Source organism: Mesocricetus auratus, unplaced genomic scaffold, assembly GCF_017639785.1.
Source record: "Mesocricetus auratus isolate SY011 unplaced genomic scaffold, BCM_Maur_2.0 Super-Scaffold_100011, whole genome shotgun sequence".
Taxonomy (NCBI): Eukaryota; Metazoa; Chordata; class Mammalia; order Rodentia; family Cricetidae; genus Mesocricetus; species Mesocricetus auratus.
The window spans coordinates 6989459-7005681 of NW_024429195.1; the positions used below are offsets into that span (position 1 = coordinate 6989459).

General features: G+C 49.0%; 1 protein-coding gene across 1 annotated transcript in view; it reads left to right on the top strand.

The window, feature by feature from the left end:
* The window catches only part of Mindy4b (MINDY family member 4B), a 31489-nt gene that overhangs the window by 2867 nt on the left and 12399 nt on the right, over nt 1-16223 (top strand). The window contains exons 3-9 of the mRNA XM_040755204.1: nt 5298-5417; nt 6044-6135; nt 7876-8041; nt 8639-8704; nt 10688-10758; nt 12014-12086; nt 12869-13030. Of these exons, the coding sequence (XP_040611138.1) occupies nt 5298-5417; nt 6044-6135; nt 7876-8041; nt 8639-8704; nt 10688-10758; nt 12014-12086; nt 12869-13030 (750 nt within the window). The remainder of the gene's footprint in view (nt 1-5297; nt 5418-6043; nt 6136-7875; nt 8042-8638; nt 8705-10687; nt 10759-12013; nt 12087-12868; nt 13031-16223) is intronic.

The window sequence follows — 16223 nt, forward strand, 5'->3', positions numbered from 1 at the left end:
ATTTTGTACTCTGGCTTCTGAGTCACACAATGTACTGTCTATTTTTAAAACACACACACATTTTAAAAATAAAAACAGCGCTCGCAGATGTTTGGGAGCCGCGTACTGGGAGGCAGAAGAGCACAGGCTGGAAAGCTCCGCTCATTGGCAAACCCAAGCAGAGGCCAGGGGAGGTCTCCCCGCCTCCCCCCAGGCAGTTCTTTCCCTGCAGAAAAGGCTGTAAAACAAAAGCTTCCAGCGTGGTGGAAATGGAGTTGATGGAGTGTTAAGGAAGTCCCAGAAGTGGAGAGAATTGATTTTTCTTTAAAAAATGAATTTGGATTTATTCCCAGTACGTGGCCCAGATGCTAGCGTGCCCTCTGAATAAGGGCAGCATTCATTAAACACACCTTGGGACTGCACCTCGCAGCGGCGTCGGGATTCTCAACGTGCCTGGTCTTGGAACCCCTGACCGGTTCTAATCAGCATTTCGGGAGTGCAGCCGCCTGGCAAATTATCAGACACTCTGAGTCAAAGCACTCACTGAATGTCTTTTGTGTAGCTCTGGGCGTGATGCACGATGCTTCCTGACAGGGTGCAGGCTGTCTCTAGGCTGGGAACTCTCCTGGCCCCCAGGAAATGGGGGCTGGGTGCAGCAACCTGCCCGCCTGCTCCAGCCTCACTTCTCGGGTTTCTTGCCTTTTCTTGCCTTTTGTCTAAGACTAGAGTGTTTTTCCTTCCCGACTTGGTGGACGGAATGGGTTGACAGCCCCTGATGAAACAGAAAGAGTCATGACCGTCATGACCGCTAGGCTCTTACCCAGTCCTGTCCAATAGTCCTCCATCCCTGTGGTCCCCGATCCCCATCCTCTTCTGGTTCCAGACCCTTCTCCCTCACCCAGCTTGGAACACGTTCTGGTTCCAATAACCAGATTGGCAACCAATAAACAGACCCTGATATAGCTGCGAACCTCCCCACAATTCTCATAGTAACAAATGATAGCAAGAGATGAACAACGGGGTCTGCTAGAGGGACAGCAGGTGTGTTTGTTGGTGTTGGAAGGCAGAGCCTGGTGCCCCAGCGTGAGGTCTGGTTCCTAGACAGGGAGTTCTTAATTGTCTGTCTCTGTGTGTCCCTCTGAGTCATTTTAGGACCCATTAGTGAATTTGCTATGAACCACCATCCATCATGCTTTCGCCCATGAGCCTCAACTGCAGGGTTATAAGGGAGGCACCCCTACCAATAGGGAAATCTTTACTTTGGCTTCTGCTGGGTTTGGGGAACGGGGAGAGGAAAGAAAAACTCAAACGAGGTGAGAATGCTCCTTTTCCTCTCTCGAGACCCCGCCGCCTCCCACCTAGAGGTCATAAGTGATGACTCCCACTCTTGTGCTATGGGTAGCCCCCCAGAAATGACACAGTTTATAGACAACTGAATGCCTTATTCCTGCCAGCTGGGACCACACCCAGGTATACGGGGATCTAGTTAGGTGTGATCCCGAGTGTCCAGAGAGCAGGCTTTTGAAGGCAAGACCGACAACCTGGCATCTTGCTTGGCAGCCACAGAGGCGGGGTTAGGAGGCTTTGCAGAAGCAAGCAGTTTAGCAGAAGCTAAGTGGCTATCTGTAGGAGGTTCTGCACGAAAAGGCCAAGTTAACTAGGACATCCTGACCTTGGGTTCCTAGAACAGAGTGGGTAATTTCCCATGGGATTCTCCAGCAAGGAGATCAGTTTCTAGTGAAACGTGAAACAGCCTCAGCAAGCATGCAAGGTGGAGGAACTGTCACAGTTGTTTGCCCCGAGGCCCCATGCAAGCACACAGCACCGCGGTGACCCTCCGCCCACATGTTTGTAAATCGTCCTGCATTTGTAACAAAATCCCCTCTCTCCTGGCTCCGTGTTCCGTCCTGAGGATGGTGATTGTGACGATGACAGTCATCGTCATTCACGCGAGTGCCACGCGTGCACATCCGAACAGGTGAGGATACGGACTGCAGGAGCCAATGCCCAATGTAGGTACTGGATGTGTTGGGAGAATGACTGAGCACCTGTTGGGATGCCTATGTTGCAAGGACTGGAAAGTTAGACTAGAAACGCCGTGAACTGGTTTATTGTGCTGAGTAATAGCGACCATTACAGTCATCTTTTACAGCCCTCTAGTTCCCAAGCAGCACAACATATAAATATCCTTAAGTGCGAGTCAGCTTCATTTTATTATAAGTTTTATCTGATATGAAAATGAACATTATGTAAGTAAGATATCATTTTGTCACACTGGCTGGGGGCCGGGGAGGGGGGCCTCCAGCTCCCCGCTCTTGAGTGACCCTGGGGTGCAAATGGAAGTTGAGGGCGGCAGATAGCAGCAGCAACAGGAAACCTGGCTGGAATCAAAGTCGGTTTTACATTGAATGTGCATCTTGAGCCTTCTTAGCCTTAATCTTTCAAATGTATTCCTCCCTTCTTGCCAGACTCCCATCTGTGTTGGGACTTTCTCCACGCTGCATAGACAATTACACACTGGCAGGCAGTGTTTTCGCGTGGATGCTGGCATTCCACATTCACCCAGCACTCATGGCTCCCAGAGCCCCTTTCCATCCCTCTCCGTCAACAACTGGCATGCTGTGGCTACCCCACTTTGCCGTACGGAAATACGGACCAAAGATGGTCTCCACGGTCAATGGGATCAGAGTCAAGTCGGAGCTTCTCGGTCCTGGGGTTGGAGACTGTTGATCCCATGGATTCCAGGAGAAAGACCACTGGCTCACACCACGGCCAAATTAGTTAAAGCAAACTATTAGTTAAGGCAAGCTTTTTTATTCTTATACACAGGCTCTCTCTCTCTCTCTCTCTCTCTCTCTCTCTCTCTCGGTGGGGTTCAAGAGATCAGAATTGGACATGGATGAGATAAGGGCCTTGTAGCTCAGGAGAAGGGGGTTTCTAAGTGGGGTGTCTGGCAGGCAAATACGCAGGGGTCACAGAAGCAGAACACAAGTTGGTCATAACAACCCCCTGAAGCAAAGACATGGAGGCAAGGTAGTCATAACGTGGTGTTTGCGGCAAGGTGGTCATAACAATGGGTGGGCATAGCAATGCAGCCTTAACCACAGGTGGTCATAGTAGCCCTTTTTAAGCAAAGACATGTTTGCGATTCCTGGGTCAGGCAGTACAGAACCGTTTGTAGTTAAGGTTAAGGTGGACATAGCCCAATCCCTGAGAAACAGGTTTATTCCTAATCCCTGAGAAACAGGTTTAATCATAAACAGTAGTGAGCCTCGTTTGCCTTTACTATAAGATGGCTTTCAAGCCTAAAGTCTTTCTTCTGGGCTATTCAAACTCCAAGTCTGTAGGAATCACTTCTCGTTGGCTTGTGATGATGCTTCCCCTGCACACATGGTGGGGGGGGGGGAGCCGGGGAGTGGCCTCTTTGCCACATTGGGCTCCTTGTCTTGTATCTCCAAGGGCAGCTACTGGGCATGTTGGCTGCTTTTCCTTGCCAAGCCCTTGCCCTGAGAACCAGCTCAGAGAGCTTTTCTTTAAGACTACTCCGCTCTGGTTCCCAAGGAAAAGTCTAGTGTCTGTGAAGACAGTCTTTTCTTGAAGGTGGGCACGGAGCTGGACAGAAATCAACTCCAGCTGTGAAACCTGCCCCTGGGCTGGAAGGGAACAGCATGCCAGGTTCACGCTCCTTCTAGTTCTCCTTCTGCAAACCCAAGGGACCCAGGAAAAGGGACCCCGGCCGTGGACCCGCTGGACTCTGGAGTCAGTTAGTTCTTGTTCTGCAATGACCGGCTCCAAACACCTTGGCACGATATTTAAAGCCCTCTGGGGTCAGGCTTTCTTTCCATTCTCGGTGTTTGTGTCACCCTCTGCCCCCTCCCCAGCTTCTCAGCTCTCAATCCCAGGACACCTTTGACATGAGCCTGCCTTCCTCTCTGTTCAGACCCTCTGCTCCTAGAGATGTGGCATTACATAACACACCACAAATCTGTTGTCTTGGAGGGAGTTATCCCCTTCCCCACTTTGGCAGGCCATGGGTGATGGGGGACGACCTTCTATATATATGTTTCTCTTATTGGTTGATGAATAAAATGCTGTTTGGTCAGAGAGGCAGGAAAACAGGTGGGGATAGGAGAGGAGGAGAATTCTGGGGAAGGAAGGCAGGGGAGAGCTCACCAAAAAACAATCGCCGTGTAGACCGCCAAGGAGTAACAGGTTCAAGCATTCTCCCAGTAAGCCCAGACCATGTGGAAATACATAGATTAATAGAAATGGGTTAAAAATTAAGACAAAGCTAGCCAGTAAGGAGCCCTAGCCATCGGCCAATAATTTTATAATGAATATAGCGTCTCCAGTTGTTTTTCTGGGACAAACGGTGGCAGGACCTGGCGGGACAGGAGAGCTGTCAGCAGCACGTGGGGACAGACTCCACAGAGGACAGGACACACCTACTCCTCTTTGAAACCTCTCCCCTCTCTGGTGACAAAGAGCCGAGTCACAGCAGCAGGCTCCAGCTGTAATCCTTAAAACTGCTCAGCTTCCGTTTTACTTCTCTGATGACGTGTGACAAGTGATTTTGTTTCTCACTAGAGGAAGTGGTAAAAGTGTCCTTTTACAACAAGCCTTCGCTAAATCACAAAAGCAACCCCATTTATTAACTGAGCAGTGGGGTGCACACAAAAAATGAAAGGTAAAGATGGAACATACAGAATCAAACTGGGCGACACAATTGAGGAACGGGTGCAACTTCATTGTTTCTGCTAGCTTGGTGATGGCTAGTATCTCCCTTCTCTGCCTCCAGACCCCAAACTAGATAAGAGGAGGATGCTAAGTGTCTTAGTTTCTTTTCTTTTCTTTTTTTTTTTTTTTTTGTTTTTGTTTTTGTTTTTCGAGACAGGGTTTCTCTATTGTTTTGGAGCCTGTCCTGGAACTCGCTCTGTAGACCAGGTGACCTCAAACTCCCAGAGATCCCCTGCCTCTGCTCCCGAGTGCTGGGATTAAAGGTGTGTGCCACCAACGCCCGGCTGTGTCTTAGTTTCTTATATTAAGTTTGTCTCACACAGTAGTGCTGGCTTGCAGAGGAAATGAGACACAGAGACGCAACCAGACACATCAAAATTTCCGGGACAGTGCCCTAAGAAAACCTGATGTGAAAGCTTTGCCCAGGACTTTTTACAGTGAAAACTGAAACTCGAGGCTGAGACAAATCTGAACATAGATGAGAACAAGACTGGATGACTTCACCAAGAGGGTCGTGTCCAGGAGGATCTACCATTGGTCGAATCATTTATTTCACTGTTCTTTTTATCCCCCTTTTTCAGATGTTGCAACGAAGTCTCTTTGGGAATACCGTCCATGTCCTGGGCAGCGTCTGGAGGAAGGCACACTTCAAGTTTCACAGTCCTTTTTCTGATCTGGCTTTTGCTTTACAAGTAGAAAAGGTGACAGCTGGCTCGGTCACTTCCTGTTCCTAGTCCCGTCTTGCTGGTCTAAACTTCTATATGGATGCACGTGTCACTATAATCAAATGCAGGAATGAACGTGCATCTATGAATGACAAAAGGCTCTTTAATGCTACCAAATACTGGTTAGGCTCTAACCAAGTCCTCATCTCCTTATCCCTCCAACCCTTCTCAATTCTCGTCGTGCTGCTTCTCTCCAAATTTCGAGCCCCCAGAAAGATTTGCAAGGCAGAAAGAGATCTAGAAAACCTTTCTGGCTTGTTTGAAATATCAGTAATTCACGTCAGAAGTCACTCATCACACCTCAATTTCAGGGGCTAGCCAACTGGTTCCTTGCCTCCTTCCTGAGGGGGCCACAGGAAGCTGGTAGATGCTGGCTTGCTGATGGCATCCAGCCGTAGCCCACAGAGAAGGTGACGCAGAGGAGCAGGGCCCTTTGCTAAGCTCCCAGGAGACAGCACAAAGGGAAGGTTGCAGAGGAGCACAAAGGAGGACAGCGTCCAGTTCCGAGACTGACTTCCTGTAATGCTGTCCCTGGGGTTTCACTGGAAGCGCCCTCACCCAGCTCCAGCCGTGCACCTCACTGGCCTTTTAACCCACTTCAGGGAGGAGCCCAGAGCATTCAGATGGCTGTACAAGGTTGCGTCATCAAATACTTACTGTTTTCCAGAGAGGAAAAAGACGGCGGCCTTCACAGGTAAGAGGGCTGTGGCTGGTGAGTGCATACAAGGTGGCCTGGTGACCTAGCATCTTCACATGCTCAGCAGCCACAAAGAATTCTCGGGTTGCCTCAGGAAGGATGCCGGTGCTTTAAGACAGAAATGGCTCAGGTTCTCCCAGAGGGGCTGGGTTAACCAGGGGAGGGCGCTCCTGAGGTCACACTCAGTGTTCACCTACAGAATAAGCTTGACAGATTCCGTGGCCTACTGCAGACCACGGGCCGGGTGAAGTGAAACACAGGGTTTGAGGTGTGCTGAGTTTCCCACGTGAGATGGGCAGGCCCGACATAACGTCCCTACAGAGACTCGGGCAGCGATGAAGGAGCCCACAAATGAAGGAGTCATCTTCCTACTTAACCTGCTGATGTGGAACCCTGTTATGCTCACACTCAGATCAGCCTATTAGAGGGTGAGGAAGCAGGACTAGGAGGGAGAGACACCTTCAGGATGGGGTGGTCCCCAGACGTCTCAGTGAGACGCTAGGCGGAGCCAGGGAACCCACGCTGCTCTTCAGTCTGCCCACCTTCGGCAGGGGTTCCACATGACCCACCGGGGCCAGTCATCGGCTAGGGCCCTCCAAAGGGAAAGTCACTCAGTCATTTCTGGGCAAAGTGACGCCAAGCCATTAGAAAAGTGGAAAAGTTGGAATCAAAAGGAGCAGAACCCAAAGTAGATGGGGGACACACTGTGAGAGTAGAAGAGATTTGAATGGAAACACACACCCGTTTCCTACGTAAGTACACACCTAGCAGTTGGCCTGGGCTAACTCGTTGAGCACATGTAAATAAGCCACTGCTCTGGGAGCACTGCTCTGGGAGCCCTGCTCCTGGTAGCCTTCCCCGCCACAAGTTCCCTCTCCTCCCTGTAAGCATTCTGCCTGTGCAAGCTTTGCACTTATTCTATACCATCAAAGAGCTAGGCGAGCAATAAGAATGACCGCTAGTCTCTGTCAGTGTTTCCTTGCAAAACAAAGCATAAAAAAAAGGTTGCTCCCACTTCCCAGAGAAGTTGGAGATCCTTGGGGCACCGGTGTGTCCTGAGATGTGACAGTAAAGAAAAACAAAACTCGGGACCCCGATGGCCCGAATGACTCAACCTCCGTATCTCACCTCTAAAACGGGAGCAAACCCAGTACTGCCACAGAGCATGCTCGTGGGTTAAACGAGGTAATACGTGCAAAGTGCCTAGCGACGGCCAAGGGTGAGCCGATGCGAGCAGGAGGGGAGAGAGGCTGTGGAAACAGCAGGTGCGCGTGCCCGAGGGAAAGACCCGGGAATGTGCAGGGGAGCCTTAGGGCTCCATCCGGGAAGGGGGTTTTGCAAAGTGAACGTCGTGGGAGGTCAAACCGCAAGGATGATGTAGGATTGGACTTGAAAGACGACTGTTGGCAACACATTCAAGGTGACCCGTCTTGGCGCTCAGAGGCAGACAGCAGCGGGACACATAGGATGGAACAGGCTGGTGCTGCTGAGAGGATTAATGGGCAGCTATAGTCCAAGATCAGACTATCCTGTGACTCCCCGGTACTGCGGGCTGAGAGGGGAGCCAGGAGGCGGCCACACACACACACACACACACACACACACTCACACACACACACACTCACACACACACACACACACACACACACACACACACACACACGCACGCACCCAGAAAAAGACATAAACATAGAGGCCAGGCTGCTCATTCCGTTGCTGTCTTGTCTTGCCTTGCAGTCTGCGTCACCTGAGCCAGCGTGTGCAGGGCCAAGCCCTAGCTGCTGTGCTGGCTGGCATCCTATGGACTGCGGGGGCCGCTCGGAAGGCCGTCCTCTGTCTTGTCACCGAAGACATCCACAGCACTTCCATTCTTGACCACTCCAGCGACAACTTCATTGAGAGGGTGAGTTCACCCCAGCCACTGTGTTAGCTGAAGGGTCAGTGACGCTTAAGTGTGCACATGGTCGTGGGAGCCCAGCCCCCACTGAGGACCCGGATTAACCGGAGGGACCAATGGCTGTAAGTGACTACTGGCGGCCAAAATGGCGCATTTCTCCTAAAGCTCGCTTGGATTAAGCACGTACCGCATTCTGGTAGACTTCAGTTCAGTGTATCTTAGTGGTAAAATACGCTGCTAGGCCCTGTGTTTGACACACGCCACCTTAAAAAAAGGATTCCACAGCTGAAATCAGCATTGACTGCCTCTATCTGTCATCATAAAGATAGTTAGACTCTACCTGGGGAAAAATATCCGCTGGTGGTTTTATTATTTGAGATATCATAGTGACTCAAAATTGAGGGCTATCACCTGGATGCCATCACCACCGGGCTTTACCAAGTGTGTTTTATGTGGCCTTGTGTTTGATGTCAGTGTTTAGCAATGCGATTTTGTAACGAAACAAAAGCCTCCCGTTAGGTAATGACAGCGACATGATATCTCTTAGAGATGCCTTTCATCTTCCTTCTTGTTTTTTCTTTATCTTCAATTCCTGATCTGCAGCTCCAACTGTTTGAGTTTTCAGAGAGAGAAGCCACTGAGAAATTCATCTATGATCATTTGCAATGTGTAAGTGTTTAAGTGTTGAGGTAATCTGTGTCTGTAGAACGGATCTTACAGAGATCTTCATTCTTTGCAAAGAGCGTATTTCCAATGGTGCTTGTTAAGAAAACCAGGTCGTTTCTGAGGGCTAAGAAACAAGAGACAGACATTTCGCCTTTCCCTCCTCACGGCCTGGAAAGAGGCCAGATCACACAGAGGCCACTCATGGATGCCTCCTCTTCTCCAGCTAATCAATTCCAGAAAATAGCACCTTTCAGGCCGTATACCAGGATTTCTTTTGAGAGGAGCTTGCATCATCTAACGAATAACAAACAAAATGGAGGAAAACTAAGCTATGTGAAAAATCCTTCACGTTCACTTCAGGTAAGTGACTTCCAGCCTGGCAAAGGCAGCTGCCTTTCATCTCTTCCAATGACACTGTCACAATATGCACCGCTGCACAGCTTCTTCCCCTCCCTGGGCAAGGAGGGGACAAAGTAGTAGATAATAATGGTAGGAAAGTGGAAGGTGTTTTTTAAAGACTTCTATCAAGGAAAAGAAAACGAAACATGGTTTTTCTGAAGAATCAGAACCCTACAGGGTAAGCAGAGGCAATTAGCAGACTAGCCGTGAAGCCATGAGCCGCAGAGAACACGGGCAGAAGTGAGATCTATAAAGCCCACTGCAAAGGCAATAGAGGCAGAGAGCTTAGGCGTGAGTGCTTACATACACACTGCCCACGATCTTGGCTAAACTGATGCAGACAGGCTTTCCATCAGAGGATCTGAGCTGAGGCTGCCAACACATTTCCCCATCAAAAACTAAGCATCAGGTAGGCATGAGTAGAAGACACCTTAAACCCACGAGGACTGCAGTCCTGGTGGAGAGACATGAGGGCCCCGCTAAGGAGGAGCAGGCACCATTTCCTGGGTGAGGGAGAGCCTCGGGTAAGGCTACACTGTAGTCAACAGACCTTAATCAAACCCTACTTACCATCAGTTGTATCTGTCCTGCGTCCCTTTCTATTTAGACATGCTCAGCCCCACCTCCTCGGTCGAGCAAAGTGCTGAGGTCCTAGCGCTCCCCCTCCCCTGCCCCACAAACATACAGACTGAAGTTCCTAGGAGTGGGATCTTTGTTTGAAAATGTGGTCATTTAAAGATGTGGTCAAGTTCAGAAGAGGTGAGGCTGGATCAGGGTGAGCTGGAATCCAATGATGGATGTATTTGCAAGAGGGGACATTTGCAGACTGCTTTGGGGGAAGAGTGCAGTGAGACCCAGCTAAGGCAGAGAGACGCCTCGGTGATGGGCCTGAGCACCAACAAGTAATGATGGCTTCAACAAGCGATGTCCGAAGACTCAGGAAGGACCTATCCTAGGGCCTTCGGGGAAAGCAGTGCCCTACGCCAAACCTTGGTTTTAAACTCCCACTTCCCAGAACTGTTAGGGTCCGGAGTCCGACTGTTCCAAGAACCAAGGTGTGCGGCTGTGCATTATTCCATTTAACCTTTGCAACAAATCCCGGGGAGAGAGGGTTGTAATATTTGCTGAAAGTTGCATGTAAGACTAAAGGAAACTAAAAGTAAAGGAGCTAATGGATAAAGCTGTCTTCGGGCACCTGTCAGTGTCAAAGCTCTTTCCGAGTCTCCTGCTCCTTCTGAATTCAATGGGGGCGACTCCGGACGCACAGTCAGCAAAGCAGGTCAGCGCAGCGTAACATCAACGGTCCTGCTAGGGAACACACCGTCTATCTTAGCCATGATGTAGAGAGAATCCCTAAATAGAAATAGGAAAAAGAAAGGCTAAGTTGAAGAACTAGAGAAGGTCGGCCCATTGGTGGGTTCCAAGCGAAGAAGGAAGTGGCCGGGAAGAAGACAGCCTCCACTTCTCCCTGCAGCTCGGAAGGGGTGGGCTTTTCTTAGATCTGACCTTGACGTCACACCCACCCACGCCCATGTGCCCTGTGTCTGCAGTGCTTCTAAGCAAAGACGTTGTTCTTGTTTTTCACAGTTCAAAGGGGAAGGAAGCCACGGTGTCATGCTGTTCCTGTACAGCCTGGTCTTCTCCAGAACATTTGAGAGGTAAATTCCACAAGTGTTCGCACGCGGTCATTGCCTACAGGATTGGGATCACATAGACATGGACCCGGTGGGAAGATGTTCTCAATCCATATTTTATCCAGTAGTTATCCTTCTGCCCACTCTGTTCTTTAGTTGATTCATCCGTGAGTAGGCAAGGTGTCTTGTGTGAATATTTTATTATCCACAAAAATATCCCCCTTGGATCCTAACTCCTGTCTATGCTATGCAAAGTTCTGTTCTTGGCACGTGGGACCTGTAAATAGGAGACAGTGAGAAGCTCATCTTCTGTGGGTTCCACTCTGGGGAAGATAAGAGACATACCCAGAAATAGTGGATGAAACCTAGGCATCCCTGACATCCCGAAGTGGCGTAGGGGTAATGACTCCTGGTAGATGATAGAGGCGGAAGGGTCCTGCAGTGTGCACAGAAAGTTTCACAGAAGAGGTAGACTTTCTTGCCGACTCTAAGAGAAGCACGAGGCTGTGAGGGTCAGACAAAGGGTAGGGGCTCCTAGGAGGGGAGAATTCCAAGGTCTCCCCAGTGTCCATGAAACTTGTCTTTTACAACAGCCACAGTTGCACGGGCTATGCTGGCATCTGGTTAGTAGGTTCATTTAAGTCAACATGTATTGAAGTGTAGCCCCGTTCCTAAACATGAATATTCTTCCCATTAGTATCTTCAATATTAATGAATAGGCCAATCCTTTGAGTCGTTTGCTAGGATAAAGATGTGCTTGGCATGCCTTCACAAGCCTGCAAACGCAGCCACTCAGGAGGCTGCGTGAAGGGGACCACAAGTTCAAGGTCTGCCTGGTTACAGGGTGAGTTTAAGGCCAGAATGGGCAACTCAGTGTGATTTTCATTCAAAATAGGGGTGATGTGGAGCCAGGGAGCTGGCAAGATGGGTCAACGGTAGAAGACACTTGTCACCAGGCCCTTGGCCAACACTGTCTGGTGTGACCAGGTGTCACCACTGTCAGCCGAGCATCTGCCACGGAGGATAAGCCCCTTCCTGAGGGAGCCCAGCACCGGTCTAGGGCGCACGCAGGGATTTCGTCGTGTGGTGCGCATGCGCCTTCTTCCTCTTCCCTCCCCACTTACTCCTTACGTCATCATCCAAACCGCAGCTTCTCTATGAACCCTGCAGCCCTGGTCCTGGTCCCCGGGGATGTCGAAGGCATGAGCAAGGGACAGTGGCCTTGCTATATGTGATCACTGTTTGGGGCCAGATGCTGACAGCTCCCCTCATCCTGCAGGCTTCAGAAAGACCTGGATTCCACCACCACCCATCTCTTGCAGTCCCGTGCGGGAAGCATCCTGTGCAGGCAGGTAGGCGGGAAGACTTCACGTTTCTTTCAGGGACTCTGGATCAGGCTTGCTTTTTAATGAGTCCGTTTTCTCCTTGAGCAAGACCTGGTCGTGCTGTCTTTGAAAGATGAAGTCATGCAATCTCAGTCCCTACCTTCCGGGCTTCCACAGTCCTTCCTACATTACCCACAAAAGCCGGAGATCTCAGAAACTGAGATCCTTGGCAAGACTCAACAGGTATCCCTAATATCCAACAAAACAAACGACAAACAACATTTTAGCTCTGTGCTTCGTAAGTCACAACAATGGAAAGCTCATTTAAAACAAATATACGGGAATAAAAGCCATTGAGTGGGTGGGAGGAGTGAGTTCTAGAATGAGACTCAGGGAAAAAAGAAGAACAAAAAAACAACTATGCTTTTTTTTTTGTTTTGGTTTTGGTTTTTGGTTTTTCGAGACAGGGTTTCTCTGCATTGCATTGGAGGCTGTCCTGGAACTCTCTGTAGACCAGGCTGACCTCAAACTCACAGAGATCTCCTCCTGCCTCTGCCTCCTGAGAGCTGAAATTGAAGGCGTGCGCCACCAACGCCCTGCCCACAACTATGGTTTTAATTCTACCAATTTCATATCACACATATGCTTTTACAGAGCTGTGTTTGCATAGCTGCATTCGTGTGTGTGTGTGTGTGTGTGTGTGTGTGTGCCTGAGAGGCAAGCCCTCTACCACTGAGGGCTTTTAAAAGAAGACAGTCTTCCTTTCATTGCTACCTGAAATGTAAATATTAACAAACTCTTCCATCTAGGCAGTTATAAACATGATCTTGACTGGGAGAGCGAGTCCAAATGTCTTCAATGGCTATGAGAAAGGAAACTCTGAGGAAACGTTACATGGAGTCCTGACCCGCAGTGATGTTGGCTACTTGCAGTGGGGGAAGGATGCTTCTGAGCACGACCGACTCTCGCAGGTTAGTGTGCTTTGACTCTCAACTCTAGAACCAGAACACAAGTACTTCCTCGTGTTTAAAGGCGTCTATATGAATTTAAATCTGAACCATTTTTCCCTTTCGGTACCTTTGGTAAGCCTCCCTCCAATCACTCACACACACGCACACACACACTCATACACACACACACTCACACACGCACACTCACACACACACACTCACACACACACACACACACACACACACACTCAGGGTCTTCATGGAAACATCCAAGTCTGTGTTCTTCATACTTTATCTCACATATTTTAATGCCTGCAAAGTATATCTAGTGAAAGCCACATGAGAACACTTATTGAGAAACAGTATTTGAAATACACGGGTGGATGGAGGCTCCCTTTCATGCCCAGGTAGCCACAGCCCCAGGAGTCCTCCGAATCCTTTATTTATGCAAATGAGTGTGCATATGCTTCCTGTTGCTGAAATACTAGAATAGAGACCCCCATTTTTTGATACGCCTGTCAAAACAGAGAAAAGCAGACAGAGAGTGAAAACACTTTTCCCACGCCACGATGTTGCTTAAGGGGCATTGAGCCAAAGTTTCCACCCTGCGAACAGGAGAGGCAAGGACAGTGGAAAGCAGCGGTTCTCTGGAGTAGCCTTGACACTACTGGAAGACAGTTCCCGCTGATGGGGGCATCCGTGTCCTTCCTGTCCTAACCTGGGTAGCAAACAAAGCCCTGCTCAGCACCTGTCCTGTCTGTCCTCTCTCATGGTCCTGCTACAGATACCCATCATGTGTACAGAGTTTCTCACAGGACAGCTTCAAATCCGTGACCTCACCTACCTCTCCACCTGTGTCCATGTGTGTGCTATTCACAAACCCAGCATCTTACACACGGGTCTGGGTGACATCAAAAAAATAGCCTTTGACCGTGGCAGGCTGGTAACTTTTATGCACAAATGTGTTTTGAAAGTTTCCTCATTGTTCCTTAATTGTATAATTCAGGTATACCATACCAAAAAAATGCCAAATAAACTAAGAGAAATTCCCTCACTCCCACTACCCAGGGTCCATCTTTTCAGAACTGCTCTGTCTCCTTCCCTTGCCTTTGTGCAATCCTCTGCTACTCTCCTGCAATCCTTCTCTCATTTGTCTTCACATGTTGGTGAGATTCTGGCCTTTAGTGCCCTTAAAGGCTGCAGAGAACTCACTACATGCATGCTAAAGACTAAACCCTGGTAGATCGTAGACGAGAGCAGATGGATTACAGTCATAGGCCCTTATCACGTTTCCTAGAAGAGCTGGAGGTTCACTTTAGACTTTAGTAAGTACGGTGAAGAAAACTCAGGCAGAAGTAAGGGTTCCTTTTGCTCGTTTTGCTTTTCTGATAGCCATATATAGTCACTACATCGCTATGGTCTAGTATTCTGTGTGGCTCAGAGCTCAGCAGTGTGCCAAGATTCTGTTTTGTAAAAAATGGAGAAATATGCTATACCATGTTCCCAGGATGGAGCACAAAAATAAAAATGGCAACAATTTTAGCGCTTCTTCTGTTATGACAAAGCTCTTTCACAGTATTGTGTTTTATAACTTGTGTCTTGCTCCTACGTAACCTGGGCTACTATCGATGCTCTTCCTCAAGTCAACTCAATTTGAAGACTGTTTTTAACCTTTACTCCTTTGTAGGAGTGAACCCCACAAAACTATCCGCCCAACAGGGTGGGGTCAAGGTAGATAAAAGGAAGTGAAAGGAAAAGGGGCTTCCATTTTCTCCTGGAAGCCAGCCACGCTTCTAACTCCTGGTCTGTGTGACTCTCTCTCTCTCTCTCTCTCTCTCTCTCTCTCTCTCTCTCTCTCTCTCTCTGATAAATAAATATATTGCTTTCCCTATATAGCCTCGATACTCCTTGGCGATATAAACCAAGAAAGTGCCTTTTCCCTTGTATGCATTAAACAAATGAACACTTGTTTTAAAAGTTTCTTCTCATGGCACTGGCTTCAATGTCACATGTCAGCAATGGACAATGCCTCCCATGTTTAGAAGCCTTGGTGCAAAGGCAGGGAATGCCCTACAGAAGTGGAAAATAATCCTACCCAGTAATCCAGAAATTGGAGACCTCAGAGGGGGAGACCTCCCGAACCGCTTATGCTTCTGAGTAGATGACCATTGAGTTCTCCTGATCTCTGGGCTGTAGCAAACAGAATCGTGCGTGTTAGTCTCTATGGGAAGCCAAAATGTCCCGCGCACCCATGAGACTCACCGGAGACGACAAGGAATAACGTTCAAAAGCTACGGTCAGCCAGGCTCAGCCAGCATCACTTAGTTGGGAGGATCTGTGTCCAGACACAAAAGTGAGTCCTATGTGGGCCACACGTAACATATGCTGATTGTTCTAGAGCAGTGGTTGTCAACCTTCATAACGCCATGACCCTCTAATAAATACACTTCTCACTGTGATAACCCTGACCGTAAAAGCATTTCCATTGCTGGTTCACAGCGGCAGTTTTGCTACTGTTATGAATCAGAACGTTAATACCTGCATCTTTTGACTGCCTGAGGTGACCCCTACGAAAGGGTTGTTTGGCATCCAAAGGGATCTTCACCCACAGGTTGAGAACTACTGTTCTAGAATGACGCATGTGATAAATGCTGGTTAACAATGACATCAACCTGGCTGTATGGGAAACCCACTCAGAGAGCTCTGGAAGTTATCAGTGCCTGGGGCACCCTCAGACAGCACTGATGTCATGGGTAAGACACTCGTGTTGTCACACAGAGCTCCACGTTGCGAAGTTTTTAGCAAGAGTACCTGCCTTTTCGGTTTTTTGCATGGGGTCCTATAAATGAAACGCCGTTTTGACTCCAAATGTTACTTCCTCTGAGGGACACTGCACACGTGAACTCAAATCTTACGGGTGACCCCTACCATCACTGAGGGCTAGAAACCTCTGTCCCACGTAGGCTTCTCAGCTTTGGGCGCTGGGAACGTTTGCCTGTGGCTGTGGACCTGTGCCACCCACTAGAAGCCGGTGGCTCCACCCCCAGGGATGGCAACCCCCAAACATTTGCAGACGTTTTCAAATGTCCCCTGGGGGTGATGAGGGCATGATTGTCCCTAGATGAGAAAGGAGGAAATTAAATAAACTCTTTCAGCTTCGTGATTAAATCCTTGGCGTGAGGAACTGGGAAGCCCGCTATTTCAACAGAAGCCA